The 17,483-nt window shown below is 39.7% G+C and overlaps 2 protein-coding genes across 6 annotated transcripts in view; both read right to left on the reverse strand.

Annotated features, from left to right (window-relative positions):
* Positions 1-175: 175 nt before the first annotated feature.
* LOC114786790 (arf-GAP with dual PH domain-containing protein 1) lies at positions 176-11,641 on the reverse strand. Of its 2 annotated transcripts, none has more exons than XM_028974250.1 (11): positions 11,391-11,641; positions 9,426-9,556; positions 4,958-5,049; positions 4,637-4,719; positions 4,437-4,549; positions 3,343-3,489; positions 3,139-3,222; positions 2,556-2,618; positions 1,751-1,822; positions 1,041-1,272; positions 176-651 (listed from the first exon to the last, which is right to left on the reverse strand). In XM_028974250.1, exons 1-11 carry the CDS (start codon positions 11,476-11,478, stop codon positions 623-625), a joined length of 1,134 nt encoding a protein of 377 aa, XP_028830083.1. In that variant the 5' UTR covers positions 11,479-11,641; the 3' UTR covers positions 176-622. The 2 variants fall into 2 exon arrangements, with proteins under 2 accessions (XP_028830083.1, XP_028830082.1); XM_028974249.1 differs by lacking the exon at positions 11,391-11,641 and adding an exon at positions 9,780-9,833 and having other exon boundaries at positions 9,426-9,570.
* Positions 11,642-15,398: 3,757 nt separating this feature from the next.
* LOC114786789 (voltage-dependent T-type calcium channel subunit alpha-1I-like) overlaps positions 15,399-17,483 on the reverse strand; it is a 57,926-nt gene continuing 55,841 nt past the window's right edge. For 3 of the 4 annotated variants that reach the window (XM_028974245.1, XM_028974244.1, XM_028974247.1), the window contains 2 exons: positions 16,843-17,018; positions 15,399-16,745 (listed from right to left, as the gene is read on the reverse strand). In XM_028974245.1, coding sequence (XP_028830078.1) covers positions 16,305-16,745; positions 16,843-17,018 — 617 coding nt within the window. In that variant the 3' untranslated portion in view covers positions 15,399-16,304. The remainder of the gene's footprint in view (positions 16,746-16,842; positions 17,019-17,483) is intronic. The other variant, XM_028974246.1, reaches the window with a different exon arrangement.

Here is a 17,483-nt window from a genome sequence, read left to right on the forward strand (position 1 = left end):
TTTTTTTACAAAGTACATAGCTTTTGTGTTCATGTGAATTGTACAACTAATATCTTTTTTCTATTGTGTAATTTAAATATTTTAAAATACTGTTTTCTTCATTTATACTTAATGTTTTATTTAATATAAAACACATTCATTAAATTTGTATCTGGAAAAAAATAGGAATTGGGTGGTCATGAGAAAATATTTTTTATTTTATAAGCTTGATGGGGTCACAGCTATTAAACCATATACTGGCAGCATACTGTGAGTAAAATAGGCTACACAGAATTGAATACAAACTCAATACATGTTTTCTAACATTATTTACAAGTTTTAATCATACATCAAATTTCGTTATGTGCAGCACATATGTTACCACTAGGTGGAGAATAAAGACCATTTTTAAAAATCATGCTTTAACATGTCGTATTTTATGGTTATATTACAGTCAAACTACAGTTGTCTTATTTTAACTGAAAATAAAATGATGAAAGGAATTCTAAATGAATGGTCAAGAAAATATTTTTTCAGAATTGCTTGTTTCTATATAAAGTTTGTCCTGATGTTTACCATTTGTTTACCATGGCTCATATACTTGACAGGGTTGGAGTGCTGACAAACGGGTAGAAAGGAATCATCAGTACCTTCGTCTGAAAACAGCTTCCACTGGGAACCAAAAAGACAAGGAAAACTTCAACTACAATACTTTATTGCTTAAGAAATTGGACTTTTAAATTTAAAATCATAAATAATATTGCATCAAATTTTAATAGTAATAGGTAAACCTTCATATTTGCTATATTCATTATATGCTTTTTTTCCCATTTGTTTATTTTGCTTTTCTGATCGCTGATAGATCAATAATTATCATTATTAGACTATTACCTTATTACCTACAATCAATCAAATTAGTATTCACACTACAAAAACACCCAGCCTTAGAAAATACTCATCTGAGAATAAGGATCTAAATGACCTTCTCCACAGACTTTTTATTTTAACAAAATTTTGGCAGTTTGCTAACCATATCAAATATCACTCAAGGCAACTCTTACTGTTGTACTCTTGTGGAGACATCTGAGTGTGGATGACCTTGTTGAAGTGCTTTAGCCAATCCTGCTGCTCACCCTCAGTGTCACATGTGAACAGAAAACTCCGATCTGGGGTCACTATAGTGATGCCATAATGCCAGGCACTGTTGCAGTGCGTACCAGCAGGCAGACCAGCAGTTGCACTGTAGCCTTGGTCACTGTGACCCAGAAAAACCTCTCCCTTGGCAAAGGCATCCTAAGAAGACAAAGAACACTGGGATAAGGAGGCAGGTGGAGACTCGCACAGCCACTAGCATGTGACACAATTTTAGTAAATTCAATACACTCAATTTGTTCAATTTGTGTGAAAGGATTGGCATCTGGTCCCAATCCCAAAACCCCTATGTGGCAGCTGCTGAAGTGATGGCCGTTTCCTGCCTCTTGGGGATGGTGATTCATGGATTCCACATTTCTTAACAGCCAACATGGCAAGAAATCCTAGTATATAATGGCACTATACTATACTATACTAAGTATAGTTAATCAGGAATATGCTGTGAATTACCCTGATCCTGGATCTGGTCTTACAATTAATTACAATTTTCAATCATTAAATAAATTAAACAACTCAGACATAATTGGCATTTCTCAATAAAAAAAGATTAATGTTCATTTATTTATATATTTTCAGACAGATGTCATATCAGAAGTTTCTCTTGGTTTATGTAACTCACCAGTGGTTCTTTAAAGTACATAAGACGTCTGTGGTCCAGAGTGAACCAGCGCTTCTTAAAACCCTCGGTTTGCTGAGTAAACAGAGAGAAGTCAGAAGAAGGAAGAGCATGAAAATGTCTACCACACACCTGCGGCTTAGATTCAGTTTTTTATATAAAAAAAAAACCCTCAATGTTTGAGAAGAATGTCAAGAATTTAGTCTTGACGTTGTGTCAAAGACATTTGTGTTCTGTCTATCCTTGGAGAAGAAGAAATGTTTCCCCATATTGTAACCTTCTGTCATACCAAAAATAGATGTGACATGTGCTGCAATGCTTCTGGTAGAATCACTGGCATTGAGAAAAGTGGCCACTATCAACAGTAGCACATCCCAGGGTTAATCATAATGAAGGTACTGCCACCCAGTTATTACAGGAATCTCTGACATCAGCTGAATGCATGGGGTAAAATAAAATAATAACCAAATCATCATACTTGTAGGCAATCATTGTTGTCTACAATGTAATACTGTCTAGGTTGTAATGGTTGCACCAACCTTGCACATGTCATTTCCATGAGAAGAGTTACTGAGAAGATATTATGGTGGGTAAAAAAAAAAAAAAAAAAAAACTCTTCAACATTTACCCAGAGTGCACTGCACACGTAGGTCACAGAGTTCCCGAAACATATTTATTAAACGTTAAACATTTACAATAATATATTGAATGTACTCTGCACAGAATGTCGCCTCTACATCCCCATTGATTGTGCCTGCCCAGTATAGTTACAGTTCATATCATGCACCAATGAGAACAATGTTCTTACCCTTGGACCCGTTTTCTCCATGTAACCCTCAATCAGAAAGTTTCTGGTCAATTTGGGCTTTATCTGAAAAAGAGGGATCAGAGGTATACAGAGAAATAAAAAAACAATTCCAAAACATTACTGTAGCAGGACTATCGATTCTTAATAAAAAGAGGCAAATTAACCGCCTCACCAGACGTTATGTTCCAACCATTTGCCCAGATTATTACAGCACAGCTATTTACATCTTTTTGCCCATTTTAACTCAATCAGAAATGGAAATATTTAAACAAACCAGTCTACACAAAAAAAAAATTATTGTAAACTGTACACCACACCCCTTACATGACAAATACCAACCTAAACAACTTATCCATAAATCATACCAGGTAGACTCATCAGTCTAACTCAGTCAGGCAGAAAATTCATTAATCTCTTTTTCCTAACAGAATATTTTAGCCCAAAAAGAAACAAGGTAAAGGGGAAAAAGAAAACCTGACAGGCAGGGAAAAGCCCCCAGTCTGGCACACTGCACAATGAGATGATGAAGCATCTCATCAGCCAACAGAGAGGAGAGATGAAGAGAGAGAGAGAGAGATTCTACCTCAGCATCTGTGGCTCCTGGGAAAGCAACACTCAAATAGTGGAACTGAACAGCACGGATGGAGTTAAACCAGTCGACAATCTCCTAACAAAGAGGGAGCAGACAGAAATGTAGCAGGAAAGCCATGTATCAGGCACAAACAGTTCATAAAGGAGATTACATTTCAATATATAAGTCCACACACAGACATAGATAGAAGCCAACCTTGCCACTCTCGTGGTAGAGGAAGATGTTGCGAGTGCTGTAGTCTTTCAGGTATGTCAGCTGCAGACCATTGGGGTTACCAGTCTTCTGTGGCTGGAAAGTGGCATTGATGGAGTCCACCTTGATAACGGCCTTTGGCTCTTTAGCCTCCAACATAAAGTTATAGATAGTAGGCATATTATATATCTTAATAATTATTTCGTTTTTTTTACCTAACAAGAACAAGATCATTAGGTGTGTACATACAATATTATATATCAGTATTTCATGTATTTCATGATTATTCAATCATTTTCTACATTAAAAGGCATCTATAACAACTGTCATTTTGCTTTATTTAAATTCAGATGTCAAATGTAGTTGTTCCCAGACTAGGATATTGGGTTTGATTTTGTGTTGCTAAAAAAACTGATGAGCTTGTATTTTTTACAGGCAGTGTGATGTTCTGGTGGCCCTGGATCACCAGGCACTACCAGTCTGTGCCGGGTCCTAGTCACCCACAGGTGCTTCGGGTTTTTATAAAGCGTAGAAGAGTGCATTACTCTCCATAGCTTTGGACTTTGTGATGGCGCTTTAATTTTTGTGTTTCTGGCCCTTGTAATGCTGTTTTTCGCCTCATTTAATGATGTGATGCACTTGTGCCTCCTCTTTTCCCGACGTGGTGTTACAGACAGTTACCTCTGACTAAAACTACAATTTTATGACAGAAGTAACCCAGTTATGAAAATATTATTGTTGTTGTTGTTGTTATTATTGTTATTAGTAGAAGTAGTAGTAATAAGAAAAACTAGTTGAGGAGATGATACAGATCGCTGTCATCAATGAGCTATTTAAAAAAATAATCAAGGAGGGAACAGGCAGCAACTGAGAAGACCTTTAATCACCTTGCCTTTCACCCAAGGTGCTTCATCAGGCTTTTATCATTTAAAGATATCAGACCAGGCATGTCCTTTATTCCTGGCTTCAAGACCAGACCACATATCCACCACTTGACAGATGACAGTGGTGTTAATGATGGGACTGATTGGTGTATTTTATTAATAATATCACAACAAAAACAGCCCTGTATTATGGAGACAAGCTGAGCAACTCACATCATACTTAGTGAAGTATTTCAGTGTTCCTCCTCTCTTAGAGAGGATAAATCGTCGGTTCAGGAATTGCCCATTGTCTCGGCCCCTTTTCATCAGCATACCGTCCCTTGTCTCTGTGTGGGACGGATATTGAATTAATATTTACTGAATTTTAGTCACAGTTTCAGAAAGTGTTCTTCATGCAGCACAAAGCAACTCACCCTCCTCATAGGTCAGTTTGTTCCTAGCTTCAATGAATTCCTTTCTTTCATACTTGGCTCTAATCCACTGCTCCTTCAAAACCCTGAGTCATATTAATCAATATAGAAATTAATGTACAGATGAGGAATGGTCATTTTGAGTATCACATACATTTGCAGCATGTATGTGTTTCTCCAGAATGCTGTAAGTCCTGATTCATCCCATGAAGTGGCTGTAGCTTTTTGCACCAGGAAACTCAGCATAATTGTTGTGTGTATTATGCATCATGGAACTATAAATAGTTCTTGGTGCTCAAACGATCATTAAAGTTGTTTACTTACTGGCAGTCTTTATGGGTGGGCCTGTAGTAGTACACAGGCACTGCTGCCTCGTACATTCTCCTCATTGTTTCATTTCCATTCTCCGCCATGAACTGAGGAAAGGACGATAAATACAGATATCAGAAATCCTGTCTCTCAAAATATTAGAATATTACCCACGATCAGATAAGCAGTGTTGAAATATCCAACTTTTCATAGGTAGGAGAGCTATGTTCATATTTCATGATATGCTATTTTTTAAATACAATTAGCTATAATTCACTTGATTTTGACATATATTATGTGAACATTTAAATTCTGACCAAGTTGTCTTTATTGACAACCTTTTGTATGGGACCACCTTTCTTCAGATAGGTTACATATACACGTTTTTCAGTGGAGAACCACAGTCTCATAAAATCACCACTTCTGTCCCCAATACTGTAATCAGCCAGGCCAAGCAACCATAAATCCTGATTAATGTTGATTTATGGAGCCTGGGGATAGGGATATAATTGTTACATTGACTGGTCCGTGTTATTAGAGGATGTCCCATCCCTCCTTATTGGCCTCTTCAGCACCCTGGACAGTCACTTCTGGCACAGGCCTTGTGGGTAACAGATGATCACAAAACACCTGACACTACTGTGTTCCTATGCAAGACAGTTAGGTCAACTTTGCTCCGGGCAGAATTGCTGACAATGATGCTTGTTAATACTGAAAGGGCTCCTGGGAGACTTGGTGGCCATTTTTTTAATAGATGTGCGCCAATTTGATATGTCATTGATCTGTCTCCTGTCTTAATTGCTTTTCAATGATTTACATCTGTTGGTGTTTATTATGGATTGAGTTGTTGTTCAAGGACAGAAGCTAAATGTAAAAAAAGTAAATGGATGCTGCACATGAGCTCTATATAAACTGAAATAATAACCATATGCCATCCCGGCAGCTTTGGTGGACCAAATGCAATGGACAGATTCAGGTATAGACTGGTTAATAAGAGGAAATGACAAGTCAGACAAGTCATGCATGTGTGCTGTAATGTTGGATTTGAGAGAGTGTCAGATACTTAATTGAGTGTGTGAGGACTCTCTTAGTAGATTGAGTCTTACCCATTTGTATTTAGTCTACCAGCACATACAGACATAAATTGTCCCAACACAAACCAGACACAATGGGTAATTTATACACGTACATCAGATGCACACAATCAGGAAATCAAGACCACAACATTAACAACAGGACACTCCAGGCCAGAAAACTGTGTCAATTTTATGTTTCTAAACATTGTTTAAATCTACTATTTTGTGCACTGGCAAATATCTTGCCTAGTTTCTGTGCTTTCTTCCAAGCCATATATGAAAACATCCTCTCTATACTATGACCTGATCACAATCTGTTTTGGATTGGCTGGGTCTGGAGTGAAGAGGGAAAAGGAGAGAGTTTTACTTTGTATTTAACTGAATAAATATCTCCACCTACAACTGTGATTAAAGTATGACATTACACTGAAAGAAAAGTGCCAAAAAATACAATGCATTCACAGTGCATCACTTTTTTCATGTTTTGTTATGTTAGAGTCTTATTCCAAAATTGATTAAATTCATTTTTTTCCCTCAGACTTCCACCCTTTAATTACACCCTTAAAAACACACTTTAATTACAACATGAAAAAGTTTACTTGAGATTATGGCAAATTTATTAAAAATAAAAACATTGAGAAAGTATCTGTACATAAGTTTTCACAGCCTTTGCCATGAAGCTCAGAATTGAGCTCAGATGCATCCTGTTTCCCCTGATTATCCAAAAATCAGTTGATTGGACCTGATTTGGAAAGACACACACCATTCTATGTATGGTCCCACAGTTGACTGTTCATGTAAGAGCACAAACCATGCATGGAGTCAAAGGAGTTGTCGGTAGACCTCACAGACAGGATTGTCTAAAGGCACAAATCTGGGGAAGTTTACAGAAAAAAAATCTGCTACATTTAAGGTCACAATAAGCAAGGTGGCCTCCATCATCCATAACTGGAAGAAGTTAAAAAACACCAGGAATCTTGCTAGAGCTGGCCGACCACCTAAACTGAGAAATCAGGGAAGAAGGGCCTTAGTCAGAGAAGTGACCAAGAACTGGTCACTCTTTTAGAGCTCCAGAGGTCCTCTGTGGACAGAGGACAACCTTGTAGAAGGACAACCATCTCTGCAGCAATACACCAATCAGGCCTGTATGGTAGAATGGCCAGACAGAATCCACAACTTAGTAAAAGACACATGGCACATGGAGTTTGCCAAGAGGCACCTGAAGGACTCTCAGACCATGAGAAACTAAATTCTCTGGTCTGATGAGACAAAGGATGAACTCACTTTTGGAGGAAACCAGGCACCGCTCATCACCAGGCCAATACCATCCCTACAGTGAAGCATGGTGGTGGTTCTAAGTTGAAGGAACTGGGAGACTAGTCATCATAGAGGGAAAGATGACTGCAGCAAGGTATAGAGACCTCTTGTATGAAATCCTGAACTCAGACTGGGGCGACGGTTCATCTTTCAGCAGGACAACGCACACAGGCAAGATATCAAAGAAGCCTCAAAACCTCAAGAAACTACAGTCGGGTCCATAAATATTGGGACATCGACACAATGTTAACATTTTTGGCTCTATACACCACCACAATGGATATCAAATGAAACGAACAAGATGTGCTTTAACTGACTATCAGCTTTTATTTGAGGAAATTTACATCCAAATCAGGTGAACGGTGTAGGAATTACAACAGTTTGCATATGTGCCTCTCACTAGTTAAGGGACCAAAAGTAAAGGGACAATTGGCTTCCAGCTGTTCCATGTCCAGGTGTGTGTTATTCCCTCATTATCCCAATTACAATGAGCAGATAAAAGGTCCAGAGTTCATTTCAAGTGTGCTATTTGCATTTGGAATCTGTTGCTGTCAACTGTCAAGATGAGATCCAAAGAGCTGTCACTATCAGTGAAGCAAGCCATCATTAGGCTGAAAAAAACAAAAGAAACATATCAGAGAGATAGCAAAAACATTAGGCGTGGCCAAAACAACAGTTTGGAATATTCTCAAAAAGAAGGAACGCACCGGTGAGCTCAGCAATACTAAAAGACCCGGAAGACCACGGAAAACAACTGTGGTGGATGACCAAAGAATCCTTTCCCTGGTGAAGAAAACACCCTTCACAACAGTTGGCCGGATCAAGAACACTCTCCAGGAGGTAGGTGTATCTGTGTCAAAGTCAACAATCAAGAGAAGACTCCACCAGTGTGAATACAGAGGGTTCACCACAAGATGTAAACCATTGGTGAGCCCCCAAAACAGGAAGGCCAGATTAGAGTTTGCCAAACAACATCTAAAAAAGCCTTCACAGTTCTGGAACAACATCCTATGGACAGATGAGACCAAGACCAACTTGTACCAGAGTGATGGGAAGAGAAGAGTATGGAGACGGAAAGGAACAAGCATACCACCTCATCAGTGAAGCACGGTGCTGGAAATGTCTTGGCATGGGCATGTATGGCTGCCAGTGGAACTGGTTCTCTTGTATTTATTGATGATGTGACTGCTGACAAAAGCAGCACGATGAATTCTGAAGTGTTTTGGGCAATATTATCTGCTCACATTCAGCCAAATGCCTCAGAACTCATTGGACGGCGCTTCACAGTGCATACTGCAAAAGCAACCAGAGTTTTTGAAGGGAAAGAAGTGGACTGTTTTGCAATGGCCAAGTCAATCACCTGACCTGAATCCGATTGAGCATGCATTTTACTTGCTGAAGACAAAACTGAAGGGAAAATGCCCCAGGAACAAGCAGGAACTGAAGACTGTTGCAGTAGAGGCCTGGCAGAGCATCACCAGGCAACCCAACGTCTGGTGATGTCTATGTGTTCCAGACTTCAAGCTGTAATTGACTGCAAAGGATTTGCAACCAAGTATTGAAATGTATACGTTTGATTTATGTTTCCTATTCTGTCCCATTACTTTTTGTCCCTTAACAAGTGGGAGGAAACATATGCAAACTGTTGTAATTCCTACACCGTTCACCTGATTTGGATGTAAATAAAAGCTGACAATCTGCAGTTAAAGCACATCTTGTTCATTTCATTTGATATCCATTGTGGTGGTGTACAGAGCCAAAAATGTTAACATTGTGTCATTTATGGACCTGACTGTATTTTCACATTGTCATTATATTATTATTATTATTATTATTAAAAATATATATTTCAGCCATTTTTCAATAAGGCTGTAAAATAACAAAATATGGAAAAAGTGATGCACTGTGATTACTTTCCAGATGAACTGTATAATACTGGTAAATTATTGAAGAATATCCGCACAGGAATTTAAACATACAAAAGCAAAAGAAGGAATAAGACATCAATTAACCAGAATCAACACATACACTGTCTGCAGGAATCGCACGCTGATTTATCACTTTGACTAAAAGACGGTGGGCAAGCTTACCTGTACCTCTGTGTCATTCCAACCAGCAAGAGAGAGGGACTTGACTTTGCTAATCTCTGGAATGCTCCTATGGATACCTGAGCAACCAAGACAGATGAAGACACCCAGGGAGCAGGACCCCCATTCTGGATCTGAAGGAATACACCAAATCATTTTACCTATATTTTACAATTATTTTACAATAAACTTCAACCTCAACCTAATATGGGTTGACTTTCCTAATCTCTGGAATGCTCAACCTAATATGGATTGACTTTGCTAGTCTCTGGAATGCTCCTATGGATACCTGAGCAACCAAGACAGATGAAGACACCCAGGGAGCAGGACCCCCATTCTGGATCTGAAGGAATACACCAAATCATTTTACCTATATTTTACAATTATTTTACAATAAACTTGAGGTTGAAGTTTATTGTCATATGTACAAAGTACAGCGTACAGAGCACAATGAAATTCTTACTTGAAAACCTCTCCCACGTAGACAGAACATAGAACATGGTACATAGAAGACATAGAAGGCACAGTGTAGCAGCAATAAATAATAAGTCACAGAAGGGTGAATATATATAAGTTGCATATGAGAGTGATTGTGCGTAATTTAAGTGCAGTGCATACTATGTGTTGTATAGCCTGATGGCACTGGGGTAGAAACTGTTTCTAAATCGTGATGTGCATGTGTGAATTGTCCTGAGTCTCTTGCCTGATGGCAGGAAAGTAAAAAGTGACAGTGCAGGGTGGCTGGGGTCCTTCAGGATGCTCTTTGTTTTCCTGAGACAGCGCGTGGTGTAAATGTCCGTTATTGCTGGTAGTGGTGTGCCTGTGATCCTCTGGGCTGTTTTCACCACCTTCTGAAGAGCTTTCTTGTCCTGAGCAGTACAACTGCCGTACCAGGACGCGATACTGCCCGTGAGGATGGACTATGTAGAAGCTGGTGAGGACAGAGGTGGATACCCCAGCCTTCTTTAGGCGTCTGAGGAAGTGGAGTCGTTGGTGGGCTTTTTTGGTGACCGCTGCTGTGTGTTCTGAGGAAATGAGGTCGGAACTGAGGGTGACCCCAAGGAGCCTGAAGCTGCTGACCCTCTCCACAGCACCTCCTCCGTTGTAGATAGGAACTTCAACCTCAACCTAATATGGGTTGACTTTGCTAATCTATGGAATGCTCAACCTAATATGGACTGACTTTGCTAGTCTCTGGAATGCTCCTATGGATACCTGAGCAACCAAGACAGATGAAGACACCCAGGGAGCAGGACCCCCATTCTGGATCTCAAGGAATACACCAAATCATTTTTACTAATATTTTACAATTATTTTACAATAAACTTCAACCTCAACCTAATATGGATTCTACTAAAATACATAGAACAGAACATGGCATCTAAACCGCTTATCTAACTGCAGTGAAGTAGAGATGAATGTTTTTTTTCTCTGTTGGTGTCTGAGAGCTTGCAGTTACAGAAAGAGGAAGAGGAACCAAAGTCTTTATCCATCATAGTTCCTAGCACAATTTATATGAAATGGTATCATTTTCTGTGGTTGTGGCCATGTAATGTCAAAGAGTGAGAAAAAAAACTGTCATGATTTTGTAGGATTCCAAGACACTGAAACTATTGTTTCCAAAACGACCACACCTACATTTTTCCACACCCTCTCCAACTTTCTTCTTATTCCTGGATACGGCAGAACTGGAGGTGTAGGGCTTCTTTAAAGGCCTGTTATTGTTTTATGCGATTTTTCATAATGAAACGAAGGTATATTTCTCTCATTTCTCCTCAGTTCCTACTCTCTCTGAAACTCTTATCAGGACGCAGAACAAAGGTAAATGTTTGAAGAGGCGTGACCAAGCTTGTCTGGAGTAACGCGGCTGAAACGTCACCCCCACTAAATCCCTTATTTACTACCATTCAGCTTTTTGTTAATTATAATGCTTCGCTGCATAATATTTTTTTACGAAAGGTTTTTGACCTGGGGCCCCGCAGTCTGCGCATGCGCCATTCCCGGCTCTCTGCAGGATCTCCTTCAGCGCCCGGGCGGCCCTCTCGTTGGCGCTCATCTTCGGCTGGACAGAAGGACGTTCTCCGTGGAGCTCCGGTCGCTGTTCTCGGTCGCTGTTCTAGCGCCCTTTCTGGATACAGCCGAGCGGCCCAGAGATCCGAGCGACTCCGGCTGGTTTAGGAGAAGGAAAGAGGGAGTGTTCTCAGCGGGATAAACATTCGGAAGTGAGCTCCAGGTTGTGTTCGGACTTGTCGTTCCGCAGGGCGCGTGCATTTTCATGGCTAACGTCTACAAAAAGTAATGCTTATCCGGTTCCTCTGTTGGATTGGAACACGGTACGATCGGGACGTTAATAAAGTCCTGTGGTTTTTGAAGTAATGGTTTTGAATGAAACCTTTGTCATGAAACAGGGACAAGTCAGGTAAATAAATTGTGCAATCGTCTAATTGTGGCCGTCGCAGTTTAACAACTATGTAGCCGCTTTTCCCGTGCTTACGGTAAACTTAACCGCGCACAAGTTTTTAGCAGGTTTACTGTATCCTCTTTAAGGCAAACCTTGTGTTCAGCGTTGAATTTCACTATCTGACCTTCGAAAAACGACATTGGAAGGACAATACTGAGTAGAATGAGGGACTACAACATTTCAAATATCATTAAATGAAGGCAATGTTTTAATTTGCAGTTAGTCAAATAAAGTGTGTAATTTTGTTTAAATGACATAATGCCAAACACCCAACCACTACAGGTCAATTCACTGGCTATCAAACTATGTCCATAACGCTTATAGACATTTTTACTTTGGCATTTATGAACAAATTAAACTTGAATTCAGCACTTTATGATCACATTAGTCATACACACGTGGACAAAATTGTTGGTACCCTTCAGTCAATGAAAGAAAAACTCACAATGGTCACAGAAATAACTTTAATCTGACAAAAGTAATAATAAATAAAAATTCTATGAAATTTAACCAATGAAAGTCAGACATTGATTTAACCATGCTTCAACAGAATTATTTTAAAAAAATAAACTCATGAAACAGGCCTGGACAAAAATGATGGTACCCCTAACTTAATATTTTGTTGCACAACATTTTGAGGCAATCACTGCAATCAAACGATTCCTGTAACAGTCAATGAGACTTCTGCACTTCTCAGCAGGTATTTTGCCCCACTCCTCATGAGCAAACTGCTCTAGTTGTCTCAGGTTTGAAGGGTGCCTTTTCCAGACGGCATGTTTCAGCTCTTTCCAAAGATGCTCAATAGGATTGAGGCAGGGCTCATAGAAGGCCACTTTAGAATAGTCCAATGTTTTCATCTTAGCCATTCTTGGGTATTTTTAGCTGTAATGTTTTGGGTCATTGTCCTGTTGCAAGACCCATAACCTGCGACTGAGACCAAGCTTTCTGACACTGGCCAGCACATTTCACTCTAGAATCCCTTGATAGTCTTGAGATTTCATTGTACCCTGCACAGATTCAAGACACCCTGTGCCAGATGCAGCAAAGCAGCCCCAGAACATAACAGAGCCTCCTCCATGTTTCACAGAAGGGACGGTGTCTTTCCTTGATATGCTTCATTTTTCTGTCTGTGAACATAGAGCTGGTGTGCCTTGGCAAAAAGTTCATCTGTCCATAGGACATTCTTGTGGCTTGTCCACATGTAGTTTGGCAAATTCCAGTCTGGCTTTTTTATTATTTGTTTTCAACAATGGTGTCCTCCTTGGTCGTCTCCCATGAAGTCCACTTTGGCCCAAACAACGACAAATGGTGCGATCTAGGGCTGCAACTAACGATTATTTTAGTAATAGATGAATCTGTCGATCTTTTTTTTTTATTATTAGTCGTAGAATCGGATAAAAAACAAAAAACAAGAAAAGCATTCATTTCCAACCCTTTATTCAAAAACTGAACAAAAATCTTTAGAAAGTGCACAAACATGTTGCTCCTTGAGCTGTTATAATAATAATAATAAAATAAAATAAAAAATGGACTAACACAAAAAACATACACATGTATGCTTTACATCTGCCAAATATAGACTTTTTTTTTTTAATAAAGTGCCACCTGAGCTGCCAGAACGATAAATAATTTATAAAAAAAAATAAAGAACAATACAAATCAATTTAACAGGATTTGTTTGAATGTCAGAACTTGTTCTCTACACTACACTGCAGATGCACACACTCGCAGACGCACACACTCACAAACTCTCACACTGACACACACACACTGCAAAAAAATGCTTTCCTAACTTAGTAGTTTTGTCCTGATTTCAGTCCAAATCTCTAAAAAATCTTAAATCAAGATACATTTACTAGACACATGAAATAGCATAAGAAATTGTGTCTTGTTTTCTGACAAAACATCTCAAAATTAAGCGATTGTTTGCTTAAAACAAGCAAAATTATCTGCCAATGGGGTAAGAAAACTAATCTTAATGAGATATAGATGTTTTAAGCATCACTTAATTTTCTCATGCCATTTTTCTTGTCTAGTAATCTTGATTTAAGATTTTTTAGATATTTGGACTAGAAACGAGACAAAATTACTAGGTAAGAAAAGCTTTTTTTGCAGTGTAGCTATACATGATAACAGATTGAAAAACGAATGGTCCAAAATAGGCTAGTGAATAAAAACATGTCTTTAGTCTTTTAATGCAAAGTAACTATAGCACCCCTGCTTTACTACTGTTATTAACGAGCTAACGCTAACTTATCATGCTTGTCAAGCTGGATGACGGGTAAACATTTACATTTACAGCATTTATCAGACGCCCTTATCTAGAGCGACAATCAGTAGTTACAGTGACAGTCTCCCCCTGGAGCAACTTAGGGTTACGTGTCTTGCTCAGGGACACAATAGCCGAGTGTGTTACCCACTAGGCTACTACCACCCTCCGTCGTCCACGCGGAGACGCAGAGAACAGTCCGAATGCTGTTTCATCCCCCCTCCACACCTGTAGGTGGCGCTGTAAGTCCCCGTCTAGTTCTCCTCCGCGGCGAGTTAAACACCAGCACCAGGGACATTACGTTCCTCACTTCAAAACAGAACAAAAGTAGGATTCTGTAGTGACTTCCCCTGCTGCTGAACTCCCTTCTTCCTCCTCAAACACTCCAACATGTTTGCGTTTCAGGTGCTGGATCATTGCCGTGGTGGCCCCGTGCCGTGGTGGCCCCATGTCGCTTTTGCATATTTTTGGACAGATTTCTCTGCCTCCGCCATGTATCTGTCCTCTACCTCCACTCGTTTTTTTTTTTTTTTGCTTCGCGCTGTCTATGAGGCGCCAAAATCAGCTAGCATCAGCTAGCGCAAGAGAGACCGAGTGTGTTCACTCCGCTCCGCGCTCAAATAAAGTTTTTTTTTAATAATCAAGAGTCTCTGCATCGCGCGACATAACGAATCGATTAGGAAATTCGTTGCCAACTTCAGTAATCTTCAGTAATCGACTTCAGTAATCGATTTTTATCGATTTAATCGATTCGTTGTTGCAGCCCTAGTGCAATCTGACACTGATGTTCCTTGAGCTTGAAGTTCACCTTGGATTTTGTTACCATTCGTATTATCCGTCTCTTTGATTTGTCATCAATTTTCCTCCTGCGGCCACGTCCAGGGAGGTTGGCTACAGTCCCATGGATCTTAAATTTCTGAATAATATGTGAAACTGTAGTCACAGTAACATCAAGCTGCATCGAGATGGTCTTATAGCTTTTACCTTTGATATGCTTGTCTATAATTTTCTTTCTAATCTCCTGAGACAACTCTTTCCTTTGCTTCCTCTGGTCCATGTTGAGTGTGGTACACACCATGTCACCAAACAACACAGTGACTACCTGGAGCCCTATATATGTCCACTGACTGATTACAAGATTGTAGACACCTGTGATGGACACAGCTTGGATTAACATGTCCCTTTGGTCACATTATTTTCAGTCTTTTCTAGGGGTACCATCATTTTTGTTCAGGCATGTTTCGAGAGTTTATTTTTTTAAATAATTCTGTTGAAGCATGGTTGAAAAGCAATGTCTGACTTTTATTAGTTAAATTTCATAGAATGTCTTATTGTGGTAAATGCAGTTAGTATTTGGACAGTTGATAGTTGATCTGTGCATTTCTTTTTTTTTTACCAGGAGATGTCTGCAAGGTTAAAAGAATTTGCTATACACAGGCTTTTCTTCCCAGGAATGATTTTTTTAATGTCCCAGTGGTTAATATGTTAAAATGGTTAACAGTGTTTGCATGTTTAAAATCTAGACAAGATTCAGTATGGCAATTAATACTCAAACTTTATCAATCTGTAAATGGTAAACAGTCACTGAATGCATTCCAATAAATAAATTCTTACGTGTTGAATATATGTATATGCCGACCTTTGGCCGACCATTATACTTTACTTTTCATATTAAATACTGATGCATGCACACGCACACACTCAAGAGAGGAATGTTATATCTATGCAGGGGTAATAATTACAGGGGCTCATATTTTTTTAGAGGACTCAGAATTCCTAGTGCTGGGGATGAATCAATGATAAATAGTTGAAATGTGATTTTCTTTATGTCCTTCAAAAACAGAGGCAGTTCACCAGTAAATGCTACGTTGTGGTTAGTACAAAAGTTAGCTTATGTACAATAGAAATTCCTCTTTTAAAAAAAAAGGCCCTGTGCCCCAGAAATGTTGCAAAAAAAACACTGTGCATTTTGAAATCATTCTTTTCTGATGACCACCATTTCTCTGTCTTCCATCTGACATCTAACAGTGTGAAACGTTCAGTCACCACACTTTGTTGAAAAAACCACAGACGTGCCACGCACTGAGATACAGCAAATTCAGGCATACGTCTGAAAGGAGGACCAGAGTGTAAGCACACATCCAAAAGAACTTCATCTATTCTTCCGAGAGCCAGAGTTTTTGGCTTGGTTGGAGCTTTTAAAGCTGATATCCAGCATTCTTGTGCTCCCTGACCCTGCCTCAGTCCAGGGGTTGGAAAGACGTCCCTGGGTGTCAGCACTGAAAAACTGCCTCCAATTCTTGTTCCTGCTGGACAGGCTGCCCTGTTCAAGGCTTCCTGTGCTGTTACACTTTTTGGCCAGTGGAGAAGGAGCTAGTGAACGAAGGCAGAGGAGTGAGGTGAGAGACAGGCTGCTGAGGCTCTCAGGCATGTGTTCACATTTGAAGTCCTGATTAGAGCCAGTGCCCTTTTTAGAGTGGTCTATAGATCCCTGCTGGATGTGGCCAGGGCTAGAGTTGCTCTCACATCGGCTCTGGTATCCTCTGGTGGCCTGATGTTGGAAGCAGTTTTCCCGATCTTGGGACAAGGGACACTGTCGGGGGATACAGTAAAAATTGGGGAGAGAGTACAGCTGCAGTAAAGCAACACATAAAAGTTTCACAGGTATGCGTGAAGATTGAGAATCTTACTCCATTGGTTCCGGGGGATCTCAGGGAAGCCCAGGATGCTGGCGAGGTGGGGCTGCCAGTCCTGACGGGTTTCAGCGCTCCTTGGAGCACAGCTGAGGCTGGATGGAAGAACTCAGGAGGGAGATGGAACAGAGATGAGCTCTCGCTATTGCTGACTCCACCACAGTTACCGTCATCTGTAAATGTTTAGATATCATTTAAATTGATCCTAATCCTTTGTTTTTGTTTTCTAAATAACACTTTCTGAAAATTTTTGCAGTACTGTGTGACTTTAAGTTAAGATGGATTGATGCTTAACCATTTAGTAGCTAAAGTAGTGGATACTGAGTTTTCTGCACTAAATGAAATGTAATATCAATAGGAAACACATAAATAGTACAGCAGTATAACAGTCTCCTTCTCACAAGGCAGGCGTGTGGCGTTACGTGTCCAAATCTGATCCTCCTATCGTTGCTTTTAAATGGTGTTCAATCAAGGCCTTTTAAGAACAGTTTATCCTTGAATAAGGGCTACTAACGGGTGACATACAATGTTTAAAGGCCTGACATGCTGAATTTAATTATTTGTGGTGATAGGTGAGAACGAATTTGGTTTGAGACAGTCCTTTGTGTCCCTGTTTTTAGATGTCGTTGTGTAAGCTG

This window comes from Denticeps clupeoides, chromosome 3 (genome assembly GCF_900700375.1).
Source record: "Denticeps clupeoides chromosome 3, fDenClu1.1, whole genome shotgun sequence".
In the NCBI taxonomy this organism is placed as follows: Eukaryota; Metazoa; Chordata; class Actinopteri; order Clupeiformes; family Denticipitidae; genus Denticeps; species Denticeps clupeoides.

Coding starts and splice junctions, on each gene's coding strand:
- LOC114786790 (XM_028974250.1), bottom strand. CDS start 11,478: ATGAGCGCCAACGAGAGGGCCGCCCGGGCGCTGAAGGAGATCCTGCAG. Junction 5,050..9,425: donor GGAATGACACAGAGGTACAG/GTAAGCTTGCCC, acceptor TCCTTTCCTCAG/TTCATGGCGGAGAATGGAAA. Junction 4,720..4,957: donor CCCACCCATAAAGACTGCCA/GTAAGTAAACAA, acceptor AATATGACTCAG/GGTTTTGAAGGAGCAGTGGA.